At 34.8% G+C, this 24,889-nt stretch overlaps 1 protein-coding gene across 5 annotated transcripts in view; it reads right to left on the reverse strand.

Moving 5' to 3' along the window:
• Window positions 1-2,377: 2,377 nt before the first annotated feature.
• Window positions 2,378-24,889, reverse strand: part of BTBD8 (BTB domain containing 8) — a 37,294-nt gene continuing 14,782 nt past the window's right edge. For 2 of the 5 annotated variants that reach the window (XM_052801228.1, XM_052801230.1), the window contains exons 5-18: window positions 24,428-24,517; window positions 22,156-22,236; window positions 20,892-20,988; window positions 20,168-20,256; window positions 19,851-19,953; window positions 16,009-16,191; window positions 15,057-15,194; window positions 13,880-14,009; window positions 11,213-11,274; window positions 9,504-10,140; window positions 9,065-9,152; window positions 8,356-8,495; window positions 4,843-7,197; window positions 2,378-3,497 (exon numbers count right to left, since the gene is read on the reverse strand). In XM_052801228.1, the coding sequence (XP_052657188.1) occupies window positions 3,028-3,497; window positions 4,843-7,197; window positions 8,356-8,495; window positions 9,065-9,152; window positions 9,504-10,140; window positions 11,213-11,274; window positions 13,880-14,009; window positions 15,057-15,194; window positions 16,009-16,191; window positions 19,851-19,953; window positions 20,168-20,256; window positions 20,892-20,988; window positions 22,156-22,236; window positions 24,428-24,517 (4,663 nt within the window). In that variant the 3' untranslated portion in view covers window positions 2,378-3,027. The other 3 variants (XM_052801229.1, XM_052801231.1, XM_052801232.1) reach the window with 3 other exon arrangements.

A 24,889-nucleotide genomic window follows, 5' to 3' on the forward strand; every position in this document is an offset into this window, starting at 1 on the left:
CAGAGTTTAGATGGCACACAGGGCTGGTCAGGCATATAGATTCTTACAGCTCCCTTATTACCCACCCTCCAAATCTCACCCTCTGCTTTCCCCTTCTCGTAATGCATACAGAAGAAAAAAATGACAATATTTAAACTGATGGTGTGCTGAAACCATTGCTAATCAGCTAGACAAATATTGACACTCTCATTTTACTTTTCCATCCTTTTTTTTTTGTCTTTTGTCTTAACTTGGATTATAACCACTCTGTGGGAAGTTTTTGGTTTTGTTCTGTGTTTGTACAATGTCTAGCCAGTGGGATGCTAGGCTGATTAAGCCTCACAGGCACTCTGGTAACATGAATTAAAAACAATACCGCTTTCTATTCCTGCTGTTTCTACAGAGACTATTTGGCTATGGGAAGCTGAATTCTATGGCTGCATACGTACCAGCTGAACAATACACCAAATCTTAATCACTGGTCTAACTGCAAAACTATTAACGGAATTGCAACAACATCATTGGGGACTTGAAAAGAGAAGCTAATTAAATTTTCATACAACTGGAAAAGTAAATGCAAAGAAAAGAAACAATTAAAAAACCCCTATACATGATTTTATTTCACATGACAAACATGGAACTTTGTGTGCCGTTTTTCAGTGTTACTTTTTCAATTCAGTAAGAAGTTAAAAATCTGGGTAAAGCAAAAAATAGACAAAAGGAACCCTTCTTTTGCTTTCTGTTACTTTTCCTAATCTTTTACCTTCTCCTTTCCATGATGTGATGTTGTTTAACATGTGAATGCCCACTACCAGAACATCATCAGGATTTTAAAGTTGATTAAACTTTGTTGTAAATAACTTTTACTTTAATCTCTTACATAGAAATTGAGAAAACACCATTCCTCAAGCCTTTGGTGAGAGCTTCTATAGAGTTTCATCTTTTACTATGGCTAATACTATAGTTCTTTCATTTATCCAAAAGATTATCCACTATCGCTATACCTTGTAAACTTGAAGGTAAAAAAGAGGTTTTCTTGATTATTTATGCTTTTAAAGGTTCTTCTAACTCCCTCAATATGAAGACTGGGGTAAATACAGCATATTACATTTAAAATATTTTGAATTATAATATCTCAAACTATTTATGCTGCTAAAAGCTAAAAGACTAGGGGAAAGATTTTTATTATGAGACTGAACATCTTCCTTCCCTGAATTTAGAGTCCTGCTTCTGCACTGACACAGAGAGAAAGGAAGGCTTTCCTTTTTTTTCCTGCCTTGATATTAAAGAATGAGATAAAATTCTTCCTCTATTTATTTTTGGGAAAATAAAACATCACTTCTGTATCAGAAGTTCAACAAAGTGGCTTTCTAGATAAGTTATTTTGCCTCAGAGCTCTTTATTATGTCAAGTCCAAAGATAAGACTATAACTTGTTTAGTCATATGCTGGGGGGCAACTTCATATTTCCACAGAACTGAAGAGTTTCTGACTATGGATAAAAAGAAATGAAGCTTCTAAAGAAAATCAAGGTGCACTGTTGGAATTGTGCAAAAGCTTGCAAAACTGACCATATTATCAGTGGTTACAGCCAGCTTAAGTTGTGCACTTATCTTAAATAGTTTTAACAAAACCCCCCACCTGTTAGTAGCCTTTTACTGCCATAAGGCACCCACCTCTGAAGGCACTTCTGTTAATGACTGAGAGATGGTAGAATACCTCCTGTTTAGATTTTAAGCTGTGTGAAAGACAAGCCCTACTATTTCCATAATGCAGATATCTTAGAGTGCCTAACCTTTGCAGGGAAAAAACCCTATATGTTTCAGGAGGAGCTTGACTTGGTAAGAATTACAAATAGTTTCTTACTCCCTTCCTCCCCCATCAAATCAGAAAAGACAATAAACAGTCCTATCCACACCCAAATTAATAGCCAAAAGCAGCATAATAAGCAGTACTGAGTATATCCTATTTCACTCTTAGTCAGAAGAATAGTTATGTTGACATTTAGTCTCAATATAAAAGCTACACTAGAGGTATTAATGAAGATGCAAGAATCCCGTTACCTCTCCAAAAATGCAGCATCTATGAGAACAAACAAAACAAAATTCCTGAGAATCTTGCTATGCCTCAGACAGCATCAGAAGGGTGCAAGTATAATGAATTGAAGCCTGAAGGCAATTCTAGTCAACATCAGACTTCTGATGTAACAGTGACCATGACTTCAGACTGAGATATACTTTTGGAGATATCAGACATACTGTTTTTTAGAACAGGAGCAGCATTCTATCAACTCCTCTGAATTCATGCACTATGCCATTAAAAATATTTACTTAAATATGTGCATTTCCAAGAAAGAAACAGTGCTTTTCCTATAGCACAGACCCTCAGAAGTCTTATACTTAAAGGAAAGACAATTTAAAAAATTTATTGGAAAATTCTAAACAAAACAAACCAAATACAAAAATCAAATCTGGAAGAAACAGATGAAACAAGCTGCTCATATTAATCAGGCCCAAGGCAAATTCATATTGAAACATTTTCTTTGAATGTGAGTATGTATTTCCATCATTTAAAGCAGCGTTGGCACACATCACCTTTCGACACAACCATTCTGAATCTTTATTGTTGTAAAATGAAGTCACCATATAGAGATGGGGAAAGAAGAGAGGGGAATAGCTCTACTAATTGTGCAGTCATCTTTAAATTCTTGCTCAATGACAGTATTAAATGTCAGAAAGGAAGATAAAAGGGAGAGTGGAAACCGAGATTTTTCTTTCATGTCATCTAATTTTTCTAACAATTCTAGAAAATACATGCTCAAAGTTCATTTTTAGAAAAGACATACATGTAAGTCTTGAAAAATTATTGTACTTGTGATTAAATCTAGATTATAAATTAACGTATTTACCTCATTATATCAGAAAGATTGCCTCAGTATCAAGAATTGCTTGTTCTTGACTGATGCAGTATTTCATTACTGTTTGGAAACAACTCATCAAAAATAGATTTGGGGAATGGGTTGGAGTTCAGCTGCAAACAGTTGATCACCTTAATGATGAGTTTCCAGTTCAAGAATTGTCCATTCCCCTTGAGGGGACGAACAGTCTTCAGATGAAAAGCTTGCCACTGTAATGCTTGCTGAAGAATCATCAAGTGGAGACATTAGTTCAGTCCACCTACTGAATGTGTCAACTTGTGATGTACCCTGAGGATTCGAACCATCTCGTGCCAGAAACAGTGTCTGATTGATAAGACATTGTGCTAAGTTAAGGTCTTCAGGAACAGAGTTTTTGAAACCTATATTTGAGTCCTGCTCAGATAACAATTGCCTGAGAAGAGTCCAGTCCTGTTCTGCAAACTGCTGATCTTCAAAATCCACATCTAGAACTGCTGTTTCTGAATCCATCCTCTGCTCAATTGCTTCTCCAACATCCATCTCATATATTGGAGAAAGGGTTTTTGAAGGCCGATGCTCATACATGCAGGTTTGTGCCATTGTGTCATAATCATCTATGTCTCCTGAAATAATTCACAATACTGTACAATGTAAAAATTGCAGATGATCCTCCCCTCAGGGCTGTGTAGAGCAAAATTTAACTCATTCAGGAAGGACAATCCAACCAGGTTAAAAAAGGGGGGGTGAAGGGTTATACAAAATTGACAAAATTTGAGGCATTTATTTCCTATGTAAAAAACAAAGTATGATTTATAAATTAAAGCAGCAATCACCACTGGTAATTAACAGTAACCTCCATAATTAAGTTTCTGATACAGAAAATGACAATGTAAATATACACTTAATGCACATGAAATTTCTCATTTACTACATAAATTAAATTTAGACCAGGAGGTGCATGGAGGGAATTAATAGAGAATGATTACTGAATGGTGACTTAAGCTATGCCAGCTTAGAAGAGAATTAAAAACAAAATTGTTTATCCACAGGCTTATTTCTAAATTGCACATGCAAGGGCAGCTGCAGGCAAGGGCAAGCAAACTTAAAATAAAATAGTACAACTTTTAATGTCTTCTTGTTCTGTGGTCTGGCTGAACATAGATCATCATCAGCATTTCATTACTCTTGAATACACAATAGTTGTAATCAACACTATTGTATATTTTTGATGGGATAAAACAGACTGAATTATTGATATAAAGAAGACAAAACACAAAACTAGACAAGTAGTTATCTAACTACGTGAAACAAGTTAGAACTTCTCTGTATATAAGCATTAGTTCTAAGTATAATCTCTGTTTTAGGAAATAAGCTTTTACTGGTAAAATTTAGAATTTTAGACATATCATAGCTCTAAATCAGAGTTCAAACCTGCTCCCACTGATGTATATGGCAAATATTCAGTTATATTCAGTGGGAGAAGGATCCAAGTTTGTGTATAATATATAAATAAATAAATTACAACAATAATGCATATAGCTGTTCAGGTAAACAGTTCAGTGCGCTTTAGTTAAGGTTATTACTTTAGTTATTGCACATCCCATTCAGACATACTATATGTTGTCAAGCAGACAAAACAAATACTAAGATTCCACCAAAAGCTGATGCTGTCAATGTTAGATTGGATCAAAAATAACTGAAGTACAGACAACTGCATCCAATCTTTCTTTTAGCATTACATATAATCTCTTTTCTTGTAGTGAAGTTTCTCATTGAACAGCAGGGTATTGTCGGATATTTCAAACGGACAAGCATTCTCTACCCAAGTGAAATACTTAAAAATATTTAAATTTAATATAGTTTCAGCCAAAATTACTTCAGTTCAGGATTCAATCCCAGACAAATTGCCAAAGCTTTCCCTATTACTTTGTTTTTGAATGACTGAATGTTTCTATTTCTGTACATTACCTGGAAGTAAATCAGTATTAGCGCATTCAGTAGCTGCTGGTTGACTGTCTCTCACTTGACCTTCCTGAGTCAGTATCTGATTCTTACTGGCTTCTACAGGTTTTGCAGAGCTGCTCTTTTGCACATCAGAATTAGTTTCTCTCTGATGAAGATCCAAATGACATGGTCTTTCTTGAGATTTTGCATCATTGTCTAAGTATTTATTGCACTGGTGAAATTCACTAGCCACCTCGTTCTTCGTATTTACTTTTTGTTTTTCTCCTGTACATGGACTAGCTGCTGAATATACTTTCTCTGGGCAATTTTGTTCAGTCATTGAAGCACCTTGATTCTCCTTCCCTGGGATTTCAGTGCCATGAAGATGTAGGAGAGAACTTTCAGTTTTATCTGATCTATTGTCTCTATCCTTATGCTGTTTGCAGTCTAGGAATCCATCTTCAATTTCCAGTGAGTATCTTGAATAAAAAGTCTTTCCATGCTGCTCTTGAGAAACACTGTCAAATACTTCTGAAGGAGTAAGAGAATCTATTGAATGCTGATGTGAAGTCTGAGTTTCCACTTTATCATCAGATCCCAATTCTTCGCATTCATCTACTGAAAGTAAAACAGAACGTTTGAAATTTTTAGTTTTGGAAAACTCTTGACTTGCAGTATCATTTTCTGTTGCATCTTCAAAAGCTAAATTATCAATTCCTTGGAACTGTTGAGTAGGAACATTTGATGGAGGAAAGTTTTCTGCAACATTCTCTGCTTCAGATCTGTCATCTTCTGTTTCATCAGCAGAAGAAGAAACTTGGTCTGCTTCCTGAGTAAACTGTGCATTACCAAAAGTAGAACTTTTGCTTTCTCTAGTATTGGTCCTTGCACTTTCTTGATGGGACCAAGTTTCAGGTCTTTTTCTTGGTATTTCATCATCACTTGTTGAATTAACACGGAAGAGATCAGAACCCTCTTTTTTCATTTTCACTTCTATTCTTAGGCTGCTGTCATAAATTTTTAATTCCTCAGGTGTACTTGTGTCACTGCTGCTTCTTCCAAGAAAATCGTGGCATAACATAGTGCTGCATTTAGAAATCCCTCTTTCATTGGATCCTTCATCATCCTGAGAGCCTCCAGCATCATAATCTTCTGATCTTGGTTTTATATCATCAGAGGATGTGGTTGCACTGCCAGTATCTGACTCAGGACTCTCTTTTGGATCTAGTGCACCAGTACTCCAGTGGTCCACAAAGGGAATTTCTGCATTTTCCTGGTTTTCTGGCATTTCTGTAGGATCTATAGGCTCTGTGTAACTAGGTGAACATTTTTCTGTTATTTGTTCTGTAGAACATTCCGAAACATCATCTAAATCTGCAGTAACTGATTTGTATTCAGTCAAGGCTGATGTATCATGCAGCTCATCAGCTGTAAGAAATCCCTCCATATGAATCTGAGGAGATGTCTCATCCTCTTTATTGGTTATCGTTCTGGAAAAGCTTGGTAAAGCATTTTCACTGTAGTTAAGGTCTGTTTCAGAGTTTAATTTATCACTTTGCTCCGTACAGACTTCAGTTGCTTTTGAATGTTTCACCAGTTCTCCTGAAGCAGTAGCCTTTTGATTCGTTTCCTTGGAAAAGTCTGAGTATCCATCACTGGAAGGCTGTGCATGACAGTGAAATTCAGCTGCATTATCATCTTTCTCTGTATCTTCAATCTGTTTAATTCCAGTCTGACCTCCACAGATTTGTCTTGCTTCCATTTCATTTTGCAGTGAAATGTGCGGTTTAGAAATAGTTTCTTCTGTAATTAGAGGAGAAGAAGATTTGGATTGTATTTTGTATTCCACGTTTTCAGAAGGATCTGATAATTTTTGTTTATTGGGTTGACAGGATGCCAGCAGTTTATCTTCACTGCTACTTTCCATCACAGATTTTAAAGATTCACTTTGCTTTGCAGAATAGCATTCATCACTGTCATGAAGCTGACCTGCCACAGCATCAGCCATGTTTTTTTCAAGTTTCTGTCCTGAATTTCTGTGCTCAGAGGTGTGCACATTCTTCTGGACAACAGGAGATTCACTCCTTGAATATTTTTGGGCAGAGGACTGAGATTTTAATACAGATTGCCCAGCCATTTTTGGTTTTGGGTCTTTGTTATTCATCATCTCGGCATGCTTTGACGGAACCAAAGTTTTAGGTGTTACTTTTGTGGTGGCTTTTGCTACAGGTGTTTGTGACTGCTTAATGCTCCTCTTCTTGGCTGAAGGATGTTTTTCTGGGAGTGTTGTCTGAATCAGATGTTGCAACACATTTTTTTCTTCATTATGTTTTGGAGACATTCCTGATTTCAGTGAATTTGGTGATTCTCCCTGAGGTCCTGACAAACAGTAAAAAAAAAGACTATAAAGATTGTATATGCTAGTCAAAGTATATTCACCAAATTTATGTTAGTGTTTGTTTATGTTGAGAAGCAAGTTACTCAACTTTTTATGTAACTAAGGGATTTAAGGCTTGTTAAAGAATTAAGAATTGAGATCTTAAATAGTAGACAAAAATACCATCTTGCATTTACCTGCCATCTTTAAAACTAAAGCACTTATAGACTATACGTAAAGGAATTACTTCAACCTGTAACCGAAGTAGTCATCACTGGAGTAGAAAGCAGCAGCTATCTAGTAGTGCATAGAAGCACTGCACAGCAGCTTAGCACAGGAAGTGATGAGTACTGTATTCAATTTATATTGTAGAGGAAATGAAACTAGGCAGAAAATAATTACATTAGTTATAATGGGATTAGAATACCAGAATTAATGTCCCTGCTCAGTCAGAAAATACTGCCATATCTTTAATGACCACAAATTGACAGGACCTGTGTTTTCTGTACCATAATGCATTTAAGATAATGTAACTTGAATATTCTTTCTCCCCCCTGCCCCCCCCCGCCCCCCCCCCCGTAAGTGCCAAGTCCAAATGGGATTAAAAAGAGCTCCATCCTTAACACTTTGTATCTTTATAAAGCAGGGTTTCCCCTCTGTGGTCTACAATGTCATTTCCCACACTTGATATAAATAGCTGTTGAAATCAAGTGTTCCTTTGTGCGGTAGGTCAGTATCAGTAGCGCTACTGCTAGGGGGGATCACCAAAAAAAGGGAGGTATGAGCTAACAGTTCATAAAGGAGTCTGCAGTCCAGATCTTTGATGCATATTATAAATGCTTGACCTACAGAATTTCTGTTGAATTCAGTCATGGTTCCAAGTGCAGAAGTGCAGGGGATCAGCAAATAAAAGACTCTGCAAAGCAGATTAAACAAGGCAAAGAAAACACCAACTGGCAGTGAAGACTATCTTTTAAATATTTTGAAGTTGACACACATTCATTTGCATTTTACAGTTTAGGATTGTCACCAAAAGTGAAATATGGAAAATAAACAGAATTTTTCTGCAGATTTTGCCAAATGCTTGCATGAAAAAAAAAAAAAAAGACAAAGATTTGCATAACAATGGCAGACCATTTCATTGCTGTACGAAACTTTACCTTGGTTCTTGGGAGAATTGGTAGGTGTGTTTTGAGCCTTTTGCTGCGCTGCAGAATTGCTACTCACATTCACTTTTTTCTTTAGAACAGCTTGTACATTTTGTTCATTACACCCTTTTCCAGTTGATTTTTTTGTCAGACTGCAAAGAAATTACTATATCCATTATTTCCAAGCTTAAGATTTGGCAATGTTTAATTACATTTAAACAAGCAATATATGTGTTTTAATATGCACACATATATAAACATTGAAAATGCAACCTAAAAGGTATACTTTCTGAAAATAGAACCTGTATGTATGTATATATATTTTTGTAAATGACCCATTTCACAATTTCACAGTGCTTCAGCTGTCTTCCTGTCCAATGTAATCTAAGCTATCCCAGAAAGTTTAAAGTAAGTTTACAACACCTTGTGTAGTAATTAACTGTTCCAGTATGCAGAATTCTGAATGACCTATAACAATTTTAAAATTATTCGCATGGAACAATCAAACACAAAAACCAAACCAATTTTATCTTTACAGCAATGTTTCCAATATCTAACTCAAATTGTTTTGCTAATAACATGCAATAGACAACCGTTCTCAGATTAAAAAGAACATGTTGACTTAACAGTAAGTTTAACAGTTCACCTGAAACTTTTTTCACAAACATATATACACACACACATACATACATGTAACACAGCATATTGGTTTGTAACATACCTGCTTGTTGTGACATTAGCCTCAAGCTCAGTCTTTTTTTTTTTGTTAGCGACTCCATTTGGTGTCTTCACAGATGGCTTTGTTTTTACTATTGTAAAGTAAATTCAAAGTTAATTCTAAGGGGAAAGGCATTACATATAAGTACTGAAAAAATTATAATATATGAAGATGAGCTATTGAAAACAACATAGATGCTAAACTTGTAAAACTTTTACCATTTTATATGGCTATCAGTTGATAATAAAATTAAGTCAGTTAATAGAGGAGAAATGTAATATTCTTATCTCAAGTTAATATTCATTTACAGGGGAAGAAGGTGACTCTCATCCATCTATAGATTTTTTTAAAGCTTCCCAGGCTGGTTTTCAGTGTATGAGCAGCCTGGGACAAATGTTAAAAAAAAAAAAAAGAAAAAAGAAAAGAATAAAAAAAAAATTACCAGTCTGTTTTTTCCCTTCCTCTACCAGTTTATCCTCTTTGAGTTCCTCTGCCTGTTCCCTGGCAGTCTGGTTATCTATGTTTGAGTTTGCTGACTTGCTGGAAGTTCCTGCAACAGTCACTAAGGAGGGAGATTCCTTCCCTGTAGGTTTTTTCAACGGTTTTGTTTTGATCTGCACGCTTGATGTTACTGTCAGCACTTTAGGTCTGGCACCTGCAATTTTTCCTTCATGGTTCTTTAGTCCTTTGCCACTTCCGGAATTTTTTTGTCCACTTGCAGATGATGTCTTTTCTATATCTTGCTTGGTAAGCATGCTTTCAGCCTTCACATTTCCATTATTTTCTATTTTTGTCTTTATAACAGCTCTAGCCTTTGGTGAAGAGGCTTTTTCCCCAGGTTTTGAATCCTTAGTAATCTTGGAAACCATTTTTTTGCCATCTTTCCCCTTAACATCCTCATGCTTTGAAGCCTTATTAACAGTGTTTCTATTGGTGCTGGACGTATGTCCAGATGCTCCTAATCCATCAGATTTCATTTTATCCTGATTAGTGGAAGAATCTCCCCAGCAATCTTTCGTGCTGTGTTCTGTCCAGGAAGTATTCCTTATAACAACAGATTCGGTAATAGATTTGTTTAGCTAGAAAAAAAAGCATCAAGGGAAAACAAACAAACAAAAACCAGAAGACATTTATAACAAACTATCCATAATCTTTCATTTCTGAAACATAGCTACTTTTAAAGTAGTACATGAATCCAAAGCAACAAGATTCAGCATAGAAATAATTAAAAAAAAAAAAAAATTTTAGCTCAGACTGCTGGCTTTCAAACATATAAAAGTACCAGAAATAACTAGAATGCCTAGTAAATCTCATGTGAAATACTGCTCTATATGGAGGATATAGAAATATCTGAGTTTCACTTTTCCTTTGGACAAATTACTCTGTAATATTTATTTATATTATTAGTGTCTGCTGATGAGTTATATGTGCATATTTTCCAAAGAGGAATAAAGAATATGAATTATTACAAACAAAACCCCCCAAATTAATTTATAATACATGTGATGTTTTTAACCATTACCATCAGTGTACCCACCAGATAAATGACAACATTTATTCTCTCTCTCAGGTAAAGATATATACTGAAACATGGAGAATTAAATGCATGAAATGGAAACTTTGAGATACCAGTGTCATTGCAACATATCCAAGACCATCAAATCATGTCAAACCCATACTGTTTTTCAACCAAATAGTAATGTAGTTTTGAGTGTGAGTCTCTGTAGAAGAGTTGTTGAGGACACTAAAAAATATTTTTTCAGGGCAGGGAGCATAACAGACTCAGTGCTGTGGTGGCTTGTGATAATAGCAGAGATTCATTAGCTCAGTAGCAAACCATTTGCTCTGGGAAACAGATCAGTTTCATTACGTAGCAACAGGGGAATGTGAGATTCTGAACACAAATTCCTGTCTTTTATTTGAGATTATCTGTTTGAAAATGTAGCAGAGCATAGGCTGAGTCCTAAGGTGTTTCCAGTAATGGACATTACAGATTCTGCAGAAATAACAGTTCATGAAAAAAATAAAAATTTTTAAAAGCAAGTTCCATTAAGTAATACTACAAATTAATATTTAATTTAAAACACATGATCAAAATAATTTTGTTTGCAAGCTTCTGAGTATTTTTAATGTTTGGATATAAATGTTTACCTGAGAACTAGTGAATACAGGTTTTTTACCAAGTCTTCGGTCATCACCCTTGTCAAATGCAGCTGTAAAAGAAACAAGTGGTTTCTTTACTATTTAGCAGGAAGAAGGGAGACAGAAAACAATCCAGCCTACTCAATTAACATCATCTGAAATCAGAAAGCAGTTCTTTGAGTCCTGTAATTATTCTAGGAAGGCTAATTTTGGTGACATGGCAAATGTTAAGTGGAAATACATGGTTTTATGCTCAGAACAAAAAACGTGGTATCTGTAATGAGGTCACATGGCCATAAGCACATTGTTTAACTGTTCTGTTTCCCCATTTCCATAGTAAGACACACTTTTGTTTATCCAAGCTCAGCTCGCTTAAAGCTTGCAGTGCACTGAGACCTTTGGAAGTGTACACAATTTACAAAAAAAAGAGACCTTCAAATTTAGAGTACTAATGACTTTTAAGTGATGTACTGTAATTTATAGAATATTTATTTATACTATTTAAAGAAGAGATTAATTACATTAAAATAAATTACATTAAATTACATTAGTTTTCAAAAGTGGTAAAGCCAAAATATCTAAATGTACACAGTAAGATCATAGTGCCTCTTTAGATAGCATGCAGCGTAATGTCATGAGAGTTATCCCTGTGATTGTCATGTGGAATTTTCAGGCAGTGAATGCCCCCCCCTTTTTTTTTTTTTTTTTTTTTTTGATGTGTCTACTCTGGAAGGGAAGCATTTTTCAATAAAGCCTTTAAATCAATTGCGCTTGTAGAATACAAAAAGGATATTTATAGACACTGTACAGACCCAGAATCGATAAGGTTTCATTTTTGTTTGTACTAATATTTCAGCTGGAAAAAGGTTTTGCAAAAAATGTATTAAAAAATTTAAGCATTCAGTGCCTTATGTTGTGACATACTATTTATACATGGATACATTTTTTGTATATATAACACAAATAAAAATTCTGCTGAATTCTTATTGAAGATACTAAAAATAATTTTTATATAGGTCTGTAAAGATCACACAAAAGGTATGCTGAAAATGGCACCCCAGGGATCTAATCCTTTTTCTAGCAATGACTCTGCACATTAATACATACCAATATATTAAGACAAAATCCATATAAACTTGTGCCTAAGAAAACACAAGACACATTGTGAATGAAAAAACCCCACAATATCATCTGTCTTATTTTGGCATGTTTCCTCCTCTATTATAGCCTTCTAATTCTATATAGGTTAAACCTGTAGAAGATAAGCCACCACCAGAAATCTTTAAGATGAAAGTTGATTTAAGTTATCCCGGACATAATTCACCTGAAGATTAAAATCTGTCTACCAGTATTGTGTAATCACTTTGGCTGTAATTAAAAACAGATAATTTATGCAAACATTTCAGCCTGTCTGTTTACATAAAAAATGTATGCTAGCTCAGAGTTATAATTTAATCTAAAAGAAAACAAAACAATTTCTGGCAAGATGGACTTTGGACAACTAAGGCACACCTTGGTCTTAAATATTTTTTTGTATTGAAAGCACTAGTGCAAAGCAGCCTAAACATTATTTACAATAAGGACATGATCATCCTAAAAATAAAACACCTCAAATAAAAAAAAAAACAAAACCCCACACACTTGTTTCTAAAGACAGCTCCTGAGCTTCTGAAGGACTTTATAATCCAGAAAGAAATCATAAACCTGTTTTATACAGTAGCAGTGAAATGTTATTTGACTACATCCCTAAATCATGCTTAGAAAGACTGTCACTGCATCCTTCTCTCAGCATGTAATTGTAGAATAAAATTTTCATCTACCTATAGGCATAAACAATTTTATAACTATCATATCCTAGCTACTAATGTCTTTAACAAAAAGGACACCAAAATGTTTATTTCTCTTTTGAATCAAAAGTCATTTGATTTTAGAGAAGCCTTCAACACATTCTTTTATAACACTGTACTGTCAAAGCTAATATTCAACCATAACCCGAACTCCATCATCAGTTCCGCATCCTCAGAATACTTGTGTACTTCAAAACAAAGAAACATTCAGAACAAAACCTCCTTTTGCTTGGGAGTGCTGTCTGTTAAAATTTGGAGAGAACACTATGCAGCTCCTTAGGGGCTCTCTGCAGTAGCATACACAATATCACAATACCAATCAACTGTGAGCTCAAGCTATCTGCATTTACTCACAGTGCATGAGATAAGCAATATGCAAGAGACAAGCAATATTTATACATTATGGAGAAAATAGTAAAGGATAGAAACTGAATTTATAGAACAGATAATCTGCTTTGTGCAAATTTAATTAATCCACAGTGCTTATCTCCTTAAAAATGAGACAGATAAGGTTTTTAATCCTACTGCAGTATTTTCAATAATTTAGAGTAGCTGTAAGTAAGAATAGAATCATTCTACATGGTTTTGGTTCCTATTACACTGCTAAAAAGAAAAAAAGGGGGAGACTTTTCACAGAAGATGACTTACTGGTTTCCATGTTTGAAACTAGCTAAGCACGCTATCATGCTTGTATTCTAAAATACCACTTCAAAAACCTAGAGCATCACAAACATTGCTTTAATTTGTATCTGGCTCCACAATACCACCTACATTTTATCTACTAAACAAACTGCTAAAAAATTCTAATGCCATTTGATGCCAGACGTACCTGCTTGTATTTTATGTTGATGGTCTGGCCTCATCAGCTTCCAGCTTTCTGTGTGACGAACAGCATAAAAAGACTGAACCAGGAAGACCCAGAGCTTATCACGCAGAGCCTGGATCTTGCACGTAAAACCCTGTGTTCAAGTAACAAATCAGCAGCTGGTGAGGGGCATATTGTCATAGCAACCAGTCATTATTCCTTTCAGAATCTACTTACTCCCTAAGCTAGATCAATGATGTCATCACTTATATTTTATAATGGTCTGGTGGATGGAGATGCTGGTTTTGAAGGATTATTGCCCACCACAGTGATTTTTACAATACTTTAAAACCAAGGCATACTATAGCACTAGAAAACACCACATTGCTCTTTTTTCCCTTCCCTTCCTTTCTTTTTTTTTTTTTTTTAAATGAACCCCATAATAGCTCTTTACTGTCAGCTGTGTCACAACAAGGTCAAATACTCTAGGGAAAAATAATGTATCTGATTAAATTTTCATTGCTTTAACCACGAAGATCTACAATAACACCAGATTGCAGTAATTCATTTTGCATTTATTTTTGATTCTTTGCTTGTAGCATCATTCTGGATTTTAATCAGTATGTCATGCTATTCATGAATTATCCCCAGCATTACAGTCAACCACAGCTTAAATATCATTATTTAGATTGTGCAGATATACATGGTATATTACACATATGGAGACTGATACCTCCCCCCAATCCGAAAAACCAGACCCTAGATTAAGAGGCAGTTCTTGCTTCAGAGGACAGTCTTAAACAAAAGCAGATGTAGCTGTGACTTAGAAAAAGGGGGGCAAAGATACATAGAAGGAAAATAAGCTCTCTTCCCCTGTAAATTTAAGGTAATGCAACATTTTGATAAGTTTTTTCTCATCACAAATTTAAAGTGATAGTAAAGATCAGCAGAGCAGTGGTGCCCATGGGACTTACATTCTCAGTAATAGATAATTTTTTTATTGCCAGAGATAGGGTTTCTCTTTAAAGGAAAAAAGTGTTACTATCCAGTAAACAAATGCCAACATTTTCTGCACTTCCAACAGGACCTTGGATTTATGCAGATGCCACCTGAGCTCAAACCGCATCATCTGATTTGAACCACTGCGTGAAACAATACCAGAATAGTTTTTCCTACAAACACTGCACATTGAAAAACCTACCATCTCCTTCACATTTGTGGAGTCCAACAATGTATCCACAGCTACAAGAAGCAAGCAGCTATTTTCATTATTAATACTTTTTTCAATTGCATTAAAAATTAGTTCTAGAAGGTCAGGTTTGCTGCTCATTGCCTGTGCCTGAGGAAACAACAAAAGGCAGCCGTTTAAAACAAAAGAGTGTACTTCGTATGCAAAAGCATTACTGAGCAATCTGCTATCACGCTGTGCAGGAGGTATTCCAAAGCTGAGCATCTTCCTTTGTATCCATTCTATAACCCCACCCCTCTCCAGGCCTCTAGCAAATCATCCTGAGGCTTCTCACTAACCCAAATTTTAGGAACAAGCACACAGATGAATTTACAGCCACATGCAACTCTAGATTCAAAGGCAAAATGTTTTAACATCTCCCTATTTATTTTTTTAATCCTCTATACATATTAAAACAATCTTTTGTGGGAGAAATGAACCAGCTAGATGACTAGGTATGTTTTTACTAGGACTTGCAGCATTGCCACATTCTTGCAACTCGCAACAAAAATCAGTAGAAGTTTGAGTATACTGCTAATACTCATAATCATTCTTGTAAGAACATGCTGTTGTTCTAGGGGTCTGAAAGCTTTTTCGAAGCTTATGTATATATTTACCTCTTTCCAACACGGAAACCATCCCACTAAATTCACTAGAACTTTTGCTTAACAGAGGCACATAACCAGAACACAGTATCAATCCTGCATATCAAAGTATTAATGTGTTTTAAAACTGCAGTGAAAAAAAACAACCAAACCACCGCCAAAAAAACCTGCGCACTACCATTTTTTTTTTAAATTTTTCATAGAATTGTACTTTAAAGCACAAGTTGAAACTATTTTGATTATTTAGCAGCCTGAACTATCCAAAGTGTGATACAATTCAGTTTATTTGGAAGCATACGATAACTTGAGGGCACTTTTACCTGCAACAAAATAGAGAAGCCTTCACTTTGTACTACGTGTAGGAAGTTTGCCACAATAAATGTTACACACTCTTCTTGTAGCCTAGATGCCAAGGCCACAGCTGTCTCTGTCCATTTCACTTGGGGAAGACTATTGATCAGCCGGTCACTCTCCATCAAAAGGAAAGCAGCATTCTTGTTGTTCTTAAAATAAAACCAGAAATTAGCCTGTTGTCAAGTAATCATCTAAAGAATTGCTGCTCATAAAATAGTTTCTGTTCAGTTACTGAACACTTACACAAGGATCCAATCATGTACTAATTTCCCTTCTTTAAGTAAATTTGGATTTTGATAATTCTCAACATTATACCTACCTTTGAAACTAAAGCAGCAGAAGAAAAATCTACTGCTTCTGTTTTGCCTGCTGAAGTTAGGCAGTAAAGTTTTCAGTGGCTTTTACTGTTATTTTTTCAACTGTGTATCATTACATACTGCAGTCCTGAACAATGTAAGGCAAATGTTAATGGGAGAAACTGAATAGAGAAGAACCTTTTAGGTCACTGAAAGATGTAGTAAAATGGGGAAGTGAAAGTTTTCGATGCGTGTGGATGGCCTAGCATTTGGGATACAGAAATACCCAAACATTTTCATAGTTATGAATCCTTTTGCTTTATTTAAGAGAGTCAGACATCAAATACTTGCCTTCCCAGATAGAGTTTTAATTGAACTTACCCTCTTTGTTGTCTAACGTTTCTCTAAGCAACATAACTGTTATGTTTATAGTTACATTTAAAACAAACAGATTTGCTAATATTTATCCCACTGGTCTGTGTCTTTCATGCATTACATGCATGCCTTGCATCAGCACGGTACCTGAGGGCAACTTCTACTGGCTAACACATCACTTAAGCAATTTATTGTTATCCACATTAGAATGGATTGAAAGCTCTACTCAACATGGCCTAGCATGTCACTGATAAATTATGCAGTAAGATCAGTAACACTGGAGAAAGCAACAATTCAGATAAATATTTGACATAAAAACCCCTGCTGTAAATTCAGATTATAATCATGTTTGTCCCATGCAAAGTAGAAAGCAGGGAGGATTTTCCTCATGCATATTATAGTTAAAACATAAAATCTGGCCAGCCATTGTTCAACTGTATTTTATTATTTTACTAATCTGTGGGCAAAACCAGTTTGCTTCTATGCATATAAGGTAGATTAAAGATTAATTATATGCTTATTATTTGATCTTGCACCCACTGGACTCAATTACAAGTTTTTTGAATTGTCCAGAATTCAGCCCCTGCTTACAAGGCAATAAGCATTTACTCCATTAGACACTTCCAGTGAAATAGAAAATGCCTTAATTGACTTCTAATTAAATCAGCACTTTGTAGGAGTGGCTCTAACTGAATTTTACTTCTCTTGTTATATTTTTTTCCTAACCATTCTAAAGTGGAGTCCACTTATCTAAAAAAATGGTAATTTTCTTGCAGGTAGTTTAGACACCAAGGATAAGTACATGAACAGTGTTTTAAACTGCACTCCCCTTTTAATGTTTCTGTGTTCATCATTGTGGCTTCCCAGAGATTTCCTGATCAGCAGTCTCCTTTTCTTTGCACCTTTTCTTCCTCTGAAGGGCTGCCCCACATTGTTTTACATTTCCAAGATTGGTAAATGAAAGGATCAGTAGAGTCATACTGTTTAACTGGGTGTAACTGTTAACAAGTTTTACAGCAGAGAACTGTAGCAGCAGAGAAAAGATGATTGTAAAACATACAGTATCCCCTGCAAAATTAATGTCAGACCTTTTCTTCTTTCTCCCTCAAGCAGCCTTAAGCATTTTTGCAGACTGTGACAAACTCCGCTGGGAGTTCCACAAGTTTTTGGACTGGGTGTCTTAAGAGCTCAGAGTTAATGATCACTCACCAGAACTGTTCTGTGGGCAGAAGAGGCTTATGCTTCATTTTTAATTTTGCAATTCTGAAAGCTTTCTAGGCTTCAGTCCATAAAATACCACTGAATCTTGCAAAGGCACACCAACACAAATTTTAAGTCAGTAAAATGGGAACCAAAACACACTTTAGTCCAGACTGCAAAAATCTTCCAGAGAAGCTGGGTACACAACTGGAGCAGTACCAAGGCCCACTGCAAATGCTGGTAGCTTAAAGATAGCTCACGTATTTCAACACAAACTGTAACCACAGCATCTTGATATAACAGGCACAGAGGTGAAGGAAAGCCTGAAGTGCCTTAGGTTTACCTTTAAGTTGTCCTGATAATGTTGCACAAGGGTGCCTGGAGAACAGCCTAGAACTGTGTCTACATACACTCTTGGCTACAGTACCTACCTAAGCTAGTTTAGAGGTGGGTGGTGGTGTAACTAAGAACACCTGTAGATCAGAATGAACTGAAAACTTCTCAAATATTTATACAACATATGACATACAAAGCTATGTATATATTCTAGGAACAACTGAGTATACTGATGTAATAAAATGGCAGAACACATAGTATCTTAAGAGCTACAGCTACTATCTTTATTCTGTTAGAAATTATGCATTCTGGCAGAAGGACTGTGTGGTTTCTGTTAACTGTGGATACTCTCAAGCTTCTCTTGGTACAGCCACATAGCTCTGAAATCTCTTGTTTTTCAGGCTTCCACCTGAATATGCAGTAGCAGCCACCACTCACAGCTGACCTGCTGGCCTCAGCACTTGATGGGGCAAGTAATCCATCAAAGAAGTCCTGAGAAAAAACAGTCCCAAGAAGCCTTCACAGGCCTCTCAGTGAGGGGCAGCTCTTGGCCAGAACCGTTTAAGAGTGCATCTCTTGAACTACGGATATATTTGGCAGCATGGGTAGCCATACCTGAGCTATTTAGCTTGGATAACAACAGTAACAGAGACATGGGGCCAAGGACTTCAGCATGAGATATATGAGACATCACATACTTAGCTGTCTGGTGTGTGCTAGAACCAAAGCTGTCCTGTGAATGTTACCTGAGCTAGTTAGATTAAACTTCACATATGCCAATCCACATTACAGCCACATACATAGTCATGCTTGGCAGCAGCTGTACAGATTCACCTTTAGCTCCTCTATGTACTCTTCATACCTCTGTTCCAATTGAGTGCATTTATAGGCTAATTACTGGACCAAATTCCTGTTAACAGGTCTAGTTCAAATCAGTTACTTTAAGTCAGCTCTGAGCGTAGTTTTATACAGAAACACAATTAGAAAGTACTTAAGTTTAGGCAGACCTGAAATGGAACAATGTAAGTATGTGCCACAAAAAATGAATGCCGAGCTTTGAGGGGACCAATTCAGTACTGTTATCTGAGAAGTAGAAGAAATGTATACTATACTGTTACTTTATTTTTGAAAAGTCAGCTTGCCTGTAAACAAATGGCAGTGATTCACTTTCACAAGTCTGAAAAAAAAAAAAAGTACATTTTTTCCAAATTAGAATATAGATAAAGAGGAAAAGGCAATCACAGATGATGTATGCGGCCACCTAACATAGAAATTGATAAACCAATTTGCTGTTCCTCGCTATCTGAATACATAATGTTGTGCTATGATGTCACAGCTGTGTTTCATAAACTTGTTTTTTATTATTATGCTGGACTTGGATGTGATTATCACTAGACTGTCTGCCCTGAAGCATAACAATGACATCTGCACATCAAGATCTGTTTTTAAATTGTTATTTTAATGGGAATTTTTACATAGTTTAAGTGTACTACAGATTTTAAATACTATATTTATTATCTCTTGAATTACATTGTACAGCTAAATAAGGAAAAAATTTACATTGTTCTAGTTTTATATAAAGCGCACTACATACTACTTACCAAAGAGTTAATCAACATAACAAGACAGTTGTTTTGAAGTTCAGTAGGTAAACCGGCAAAGCTTCTCTCTGACAAACATTTTGCAAAATGTTTTCCTACCCATCTGTTGAAAAGAGAGCCTTTCTTAGGTAAGGAAGATGAAAAATGTTCCATCTTCACTTGTTAGCATAAATGATGCCTCTAAAGTATTGTGAAGAAAAAAAATGTTTTAAATGTGAACATTTTATATGCCAAAATAAACCCAATCTTGCAAAATAAAATAATTTCAACAGAAAGCAAAGAAATTAAAAACATAAACCATAATTTATTTTACTTACTTCATGCAAGCAGCATATAGGTTTTCCACTCCCAATGAATAAGCAATAGCCATGCACTCTAGTACAGGTTGCTGTTTTCCAGGAACAGGCTAGAATTGTTAGCAAATTATCACAATTATTGTACATTCTGACTTACAGAAGAGACTGTACAGAAGTACAAAATCCAGTTAAAACAGAAGGACTGTTAGCTACTATGATATTTAAGTTTGTTTGCCTTTATGCAGAATAGGGAAGTCATCTGTTTCCACACGTCAATAAAGTAGTATTCAGTCTAGTAAGCCTAGTGCAAGAAAATGCTCAACTCTGAGCAGTTGTTTGTTTTTAAACTAATTGAACAGAAATATTTTCTAAATATATGCCCAGGAAACCTGATATGCAAGTATGTAGTATTTCCATATTCCTATTAAAGTACAATTACATATACAATGGGATGTAGTAAATTATACTCCATGTAATTTAATATATTGAATTGTGTGAAATACTGCTTTTCATCAGTTGTGGTTTACAAGTTTCTATAAATAGGTGGATGATAACCACAGGCCTTACTCCCATCATAAATCACAGTGAATTTAGCAGATTTACACATAAGAATAGGGTCCGTTGACTTAAGCTAACACCTTGACCACACAGTTGTTAAGTATCTCATCAATGTGATGTGTAAGTAATAAAACCAAAATGCTTCTTAAGCTTTACAGCTCACGAAGTAGCAGGAGAACTGACATACCTTTTGGAAAAAATTGCAGTAATCTCTTTTCAAAATGTAGATAGCTACTTCTTTCAGCCCATCTAGCCCATACATATCTGCAATGCCCAACATGCGACTAAAGAGAAAGCAGTAGCAACAGGAATCAAAAATCATTTTGATATATGCATTTTGCTTACAAGACAATTTACATGCTAATTTCACCTCTTTTTTCAGTCAGAATTTACTGCAGAAATGGACTGATAACCAAGTGTGAAATTTGCCAAAGAATAATCTTCAAACAGGAACATGTATTGATGTAATAATCTCCCAACCACTGAGTTCAGTCTATATAAAAGTAAGCCTCAGCCACTGACTGAGAAACTCTTTAGAAGACTCTCAGTTTCTCTATTTTAAAGGTAGCAAGTGAAAAATATATTTGTGCCAGCAGAGGTTTTTTTTTTTTTGTAGTTTTTTCCAAGGTTTATGTAAAAATGTTATTGATGTCATCGTATCTGAGAACTATGTCCCTTCCAAATACTAAAAAGCACAGTGAGCAAACTATTAATTATTTTATATAATAATCAACACCATAGTTTTATTTTCTGTATCAGTTAATTACCTAAGCATTGACATTGGGGCATATTATAAACAATTGCCTATTTTTATTTTAGACAGACAAGCTTTGAACAATTTCTAACATTAAGAACTTTTAGCATTTTTATGTTTACTGGCAGAGTTCAACAGCTAATATATAAATGGTTTCAGGGAATTTACACATGTCAGAACTTACTTCACTAATACACAATTATGTATTAAACTGTGATTAAAAATTATCCCAGAAGAAAATGCCAACATTTACATTGGTTGCTATATATCATCTTTTATGGATCTAAGATTAACTACTTAGCCTTTGCATCAACTCAAGTGATTATTTAAAAATAAATTCCAAATATTAACTGTTACATATTATCACACATTGTATATATTATTCTGAAAATTAAAAGGAACATACAGGCAAATTGGGAATTATTTTGGTATAAAACACCCTCCTGTTTTTCCACTCTCCTCATATAATATTCCAAAAATGGCTGGCACACTTTTTCCAGTAGCTGTCAAATAAATAAGATTTCTTCAGCAGCTTTATTTTTGGAATTTCCTCAAGTATGTTTAGGTGTAATGATCATTATATTTGACATCTTTGTCTTATTTATACTATATGAAGGATTTTCCTTTTGACTTTTAACTAAGAAAATATAGAACAACCACAAATTACAATTAAAAAATAAAAAAAGTTGACATATACCCAACATCAACTTTGTCTGGGAAGTCCATAATACCTCCATATATAAAATGCAAGATGACACTCATTTCTACATGGCTTATGCTGCAAAAAAGAAAGGAAAAAAATAAAAATAAAGACATGTCCAGAATAAAACGCATCCCATTTCTTAGCCAAAGGAAGTTGGTCAAAAGCCTGATACATCATCCAGCTGTTCTGTGAATGGAAGGTAAATGATCTGATAAATTTAAAGCTATTTTCAAGATAGCTGCAATGTTAAAGTATCTAGATGGACAATATTTTGGGTGAATTTTGCTACTCAATAGTCTTGCTGAAACTTTGTAATACTTTAAATCTTTGAAAATAAGTCATAAACAGACTAATACTAGTATCTAGATTATTTACACTGATAATATAAAGGATTTTTTTCATCATCTCCAAGCTCTTTACTAGTAATAAGTCAATTATTAAGCAACCATATATTTAAAAATTTTTACAATAATTTTTTTTAATTCTTGATTTTATGATATATTTAAGCTTTTCCCACAATAAAAATACATTTAATAGTTTTATTGCAATGCTAAGTAGGAATTTTGCATCTCAAATTATTTAGAAAAAATCTTTATGCCTAGATTTAGATTAAGAAATACGGAATTCTTACACAGAGTAGTGTTTGCATCCTTGCATCGTCTCAGCACCATAATGCAGAAAGGCACAGAATGTCTATTTTAAATGGCGGACACGATCTCCTGAACAATACATTATTGTATTTACGTACGTATGTCTTGGTGTGCAATCTTCAGAACCCACAAGTGCTGTGTACTTTAGTATAAATGGAATATAGTCATGCAGATTGAGCTAAGACCCTTAAAACATTAGACATGTTTAAGCAACAGACATTGATGACTAAAAACAAAAGGAAAAAAACCACCACGTTGCAACATGCTAAGAAGTGAAATCAGCACAGTTGTGCCTCTTTATATTAGTACGTGATAGCCATAAAATCAGCAAGAAGGAGTTTCCCCGCAGTCTTGACAGCTGTTACCTATGTAGAATTTTCATTATTTCAGAGTAAGCCATATGTACTTTATTTATAAGTGTTTAAAAAGACAACATGGAAATCTGCACCAAACAGAAAACTGAACTAGAAAAGGTAAAATTATGGATATGATTCTTAATAACAGAAATTAAGAGACATTGGTGTGAGAATATACTCTATAAAGATTAAGTACTTCTCAGGAAAAAGCCTCTACTGAAAAATAAGGGCAAAAAGTTCTTAACCATGTAGAAATCAATTACAGGGAGAGAAGTATAAATACCAGAGTAATTGTTGATTATCAGCCTCTAAAACATACTATGTATAGCATAAAAGCTAAGGAATCGATTAAATTAGAAGTGTATTGTTTTATAAGGATTAGGAAGTTATAACCAAATCAACAGATAACCTTCCTGATTTTGCAGCAATATTATTACACTGACAGAAAACTAAAATTATGAAAATAGGAGAAAGTATCACTTGGCCAAGCAATTTTATATTAACACAAATTATATTTTGCAGCACTGTAAGGTACACAGTTCTTTCTGAAGAAAGCTAAGTCAGCCAACATCATGCCTGAACAAAAAAGGCTAACATGTACAAGTATCAGTATTAGTTTGCTTTTAAAGAAAATTTAATATATTTCAGTTGATTTTTCTGATACTGAAAAGAACTAACCTGGCAGTCCCTAGTTTATCTTTGAAGTCTTAAGTATTTATCCTACACTGACAGCTCCATTATTTTCAGCTCTCACACAGAAAGCCATTGCGAACAAGCACATTAGTCAAAATTATTTTAGTGTATGATGCTGAAATATCATTATTAAACACTAGTTAAGAAATGTAATTGTTTATTCATCTTTACCTTGTAAATATACTCTTACTGTACAAATAGATATGAAAATAAATTACACTGTTCAGACATTTGTAATACTTTTCATGACATGTACAACATGAAGTGAAAGAATATAATTGTAAAATAGACTGTGAATACTAAAACATACTCTACAAAAAAGGATTAGTACTCTTCTGCTGATGAAAGAGACTTCTTCCCTGAACCATCTGACAATATTAACAAATACACTACACAAGCTGTTTCATACTGAAGTCAAAACAGTACTCAGGAAATGGATCAGGTTGAAGAAAAGTGTCAAGGCAGATTAATCTTCAGCGCTCTATACACAGCACAGTTGTTACATATTTGCAGTGATTTTAAATTGCCTACCTTTGCTCCCACATGACTTGCAAAGACAACACTTACCCTTGAAGAGTGATGTGCTCTTGGGAGCTTTCAGCCCAACTTCCACTCAGCATAGCAGCAAAGTAACTAGATCTGGCACATAAAATGGCCCTGAGAGAGAAAAAGTAAACATTATTCCACTAGATACAAATATTTATTATGAGACTCTTTGATAACATTGACTTAAATCTTTGCCCTTTATGCGTTAAGGTGTCATCTGTATACTGCATGCCTTTTCTTCCAGTATATTTGGAATTTCAAAATATGCTAGAGAAAAAAACCAAACAGTACTCTAAATTTCTCAGTTAAAGCTTGTTTCTAGGGTGACTTCAACATTCACACAGAGGAAATCTATTATCACAAGCATTTTCCTTTTATATGATATCAAATTGCAAATGTATTTCTTCTGGTTTATTTACCAAATAACAATAAATAACACTGTTTATACAGCCCCATTTTAGCCAAATAATTATATCCTGAATC

This window comes from Harpia harpyja, chromosome 11, assembly GCF_026419915.1.
Source record: "Harpia harpyja isolate bHarHar1 chromosome 11, bHarHar1 primary haplotype, whole genome shotgun sequence".
Lineage (NCBI taxonomy): Eukaryota > Metazoa > Chordata > Aves > Accipitriformes > Accipitridae > Harpia > Harpia harpyja.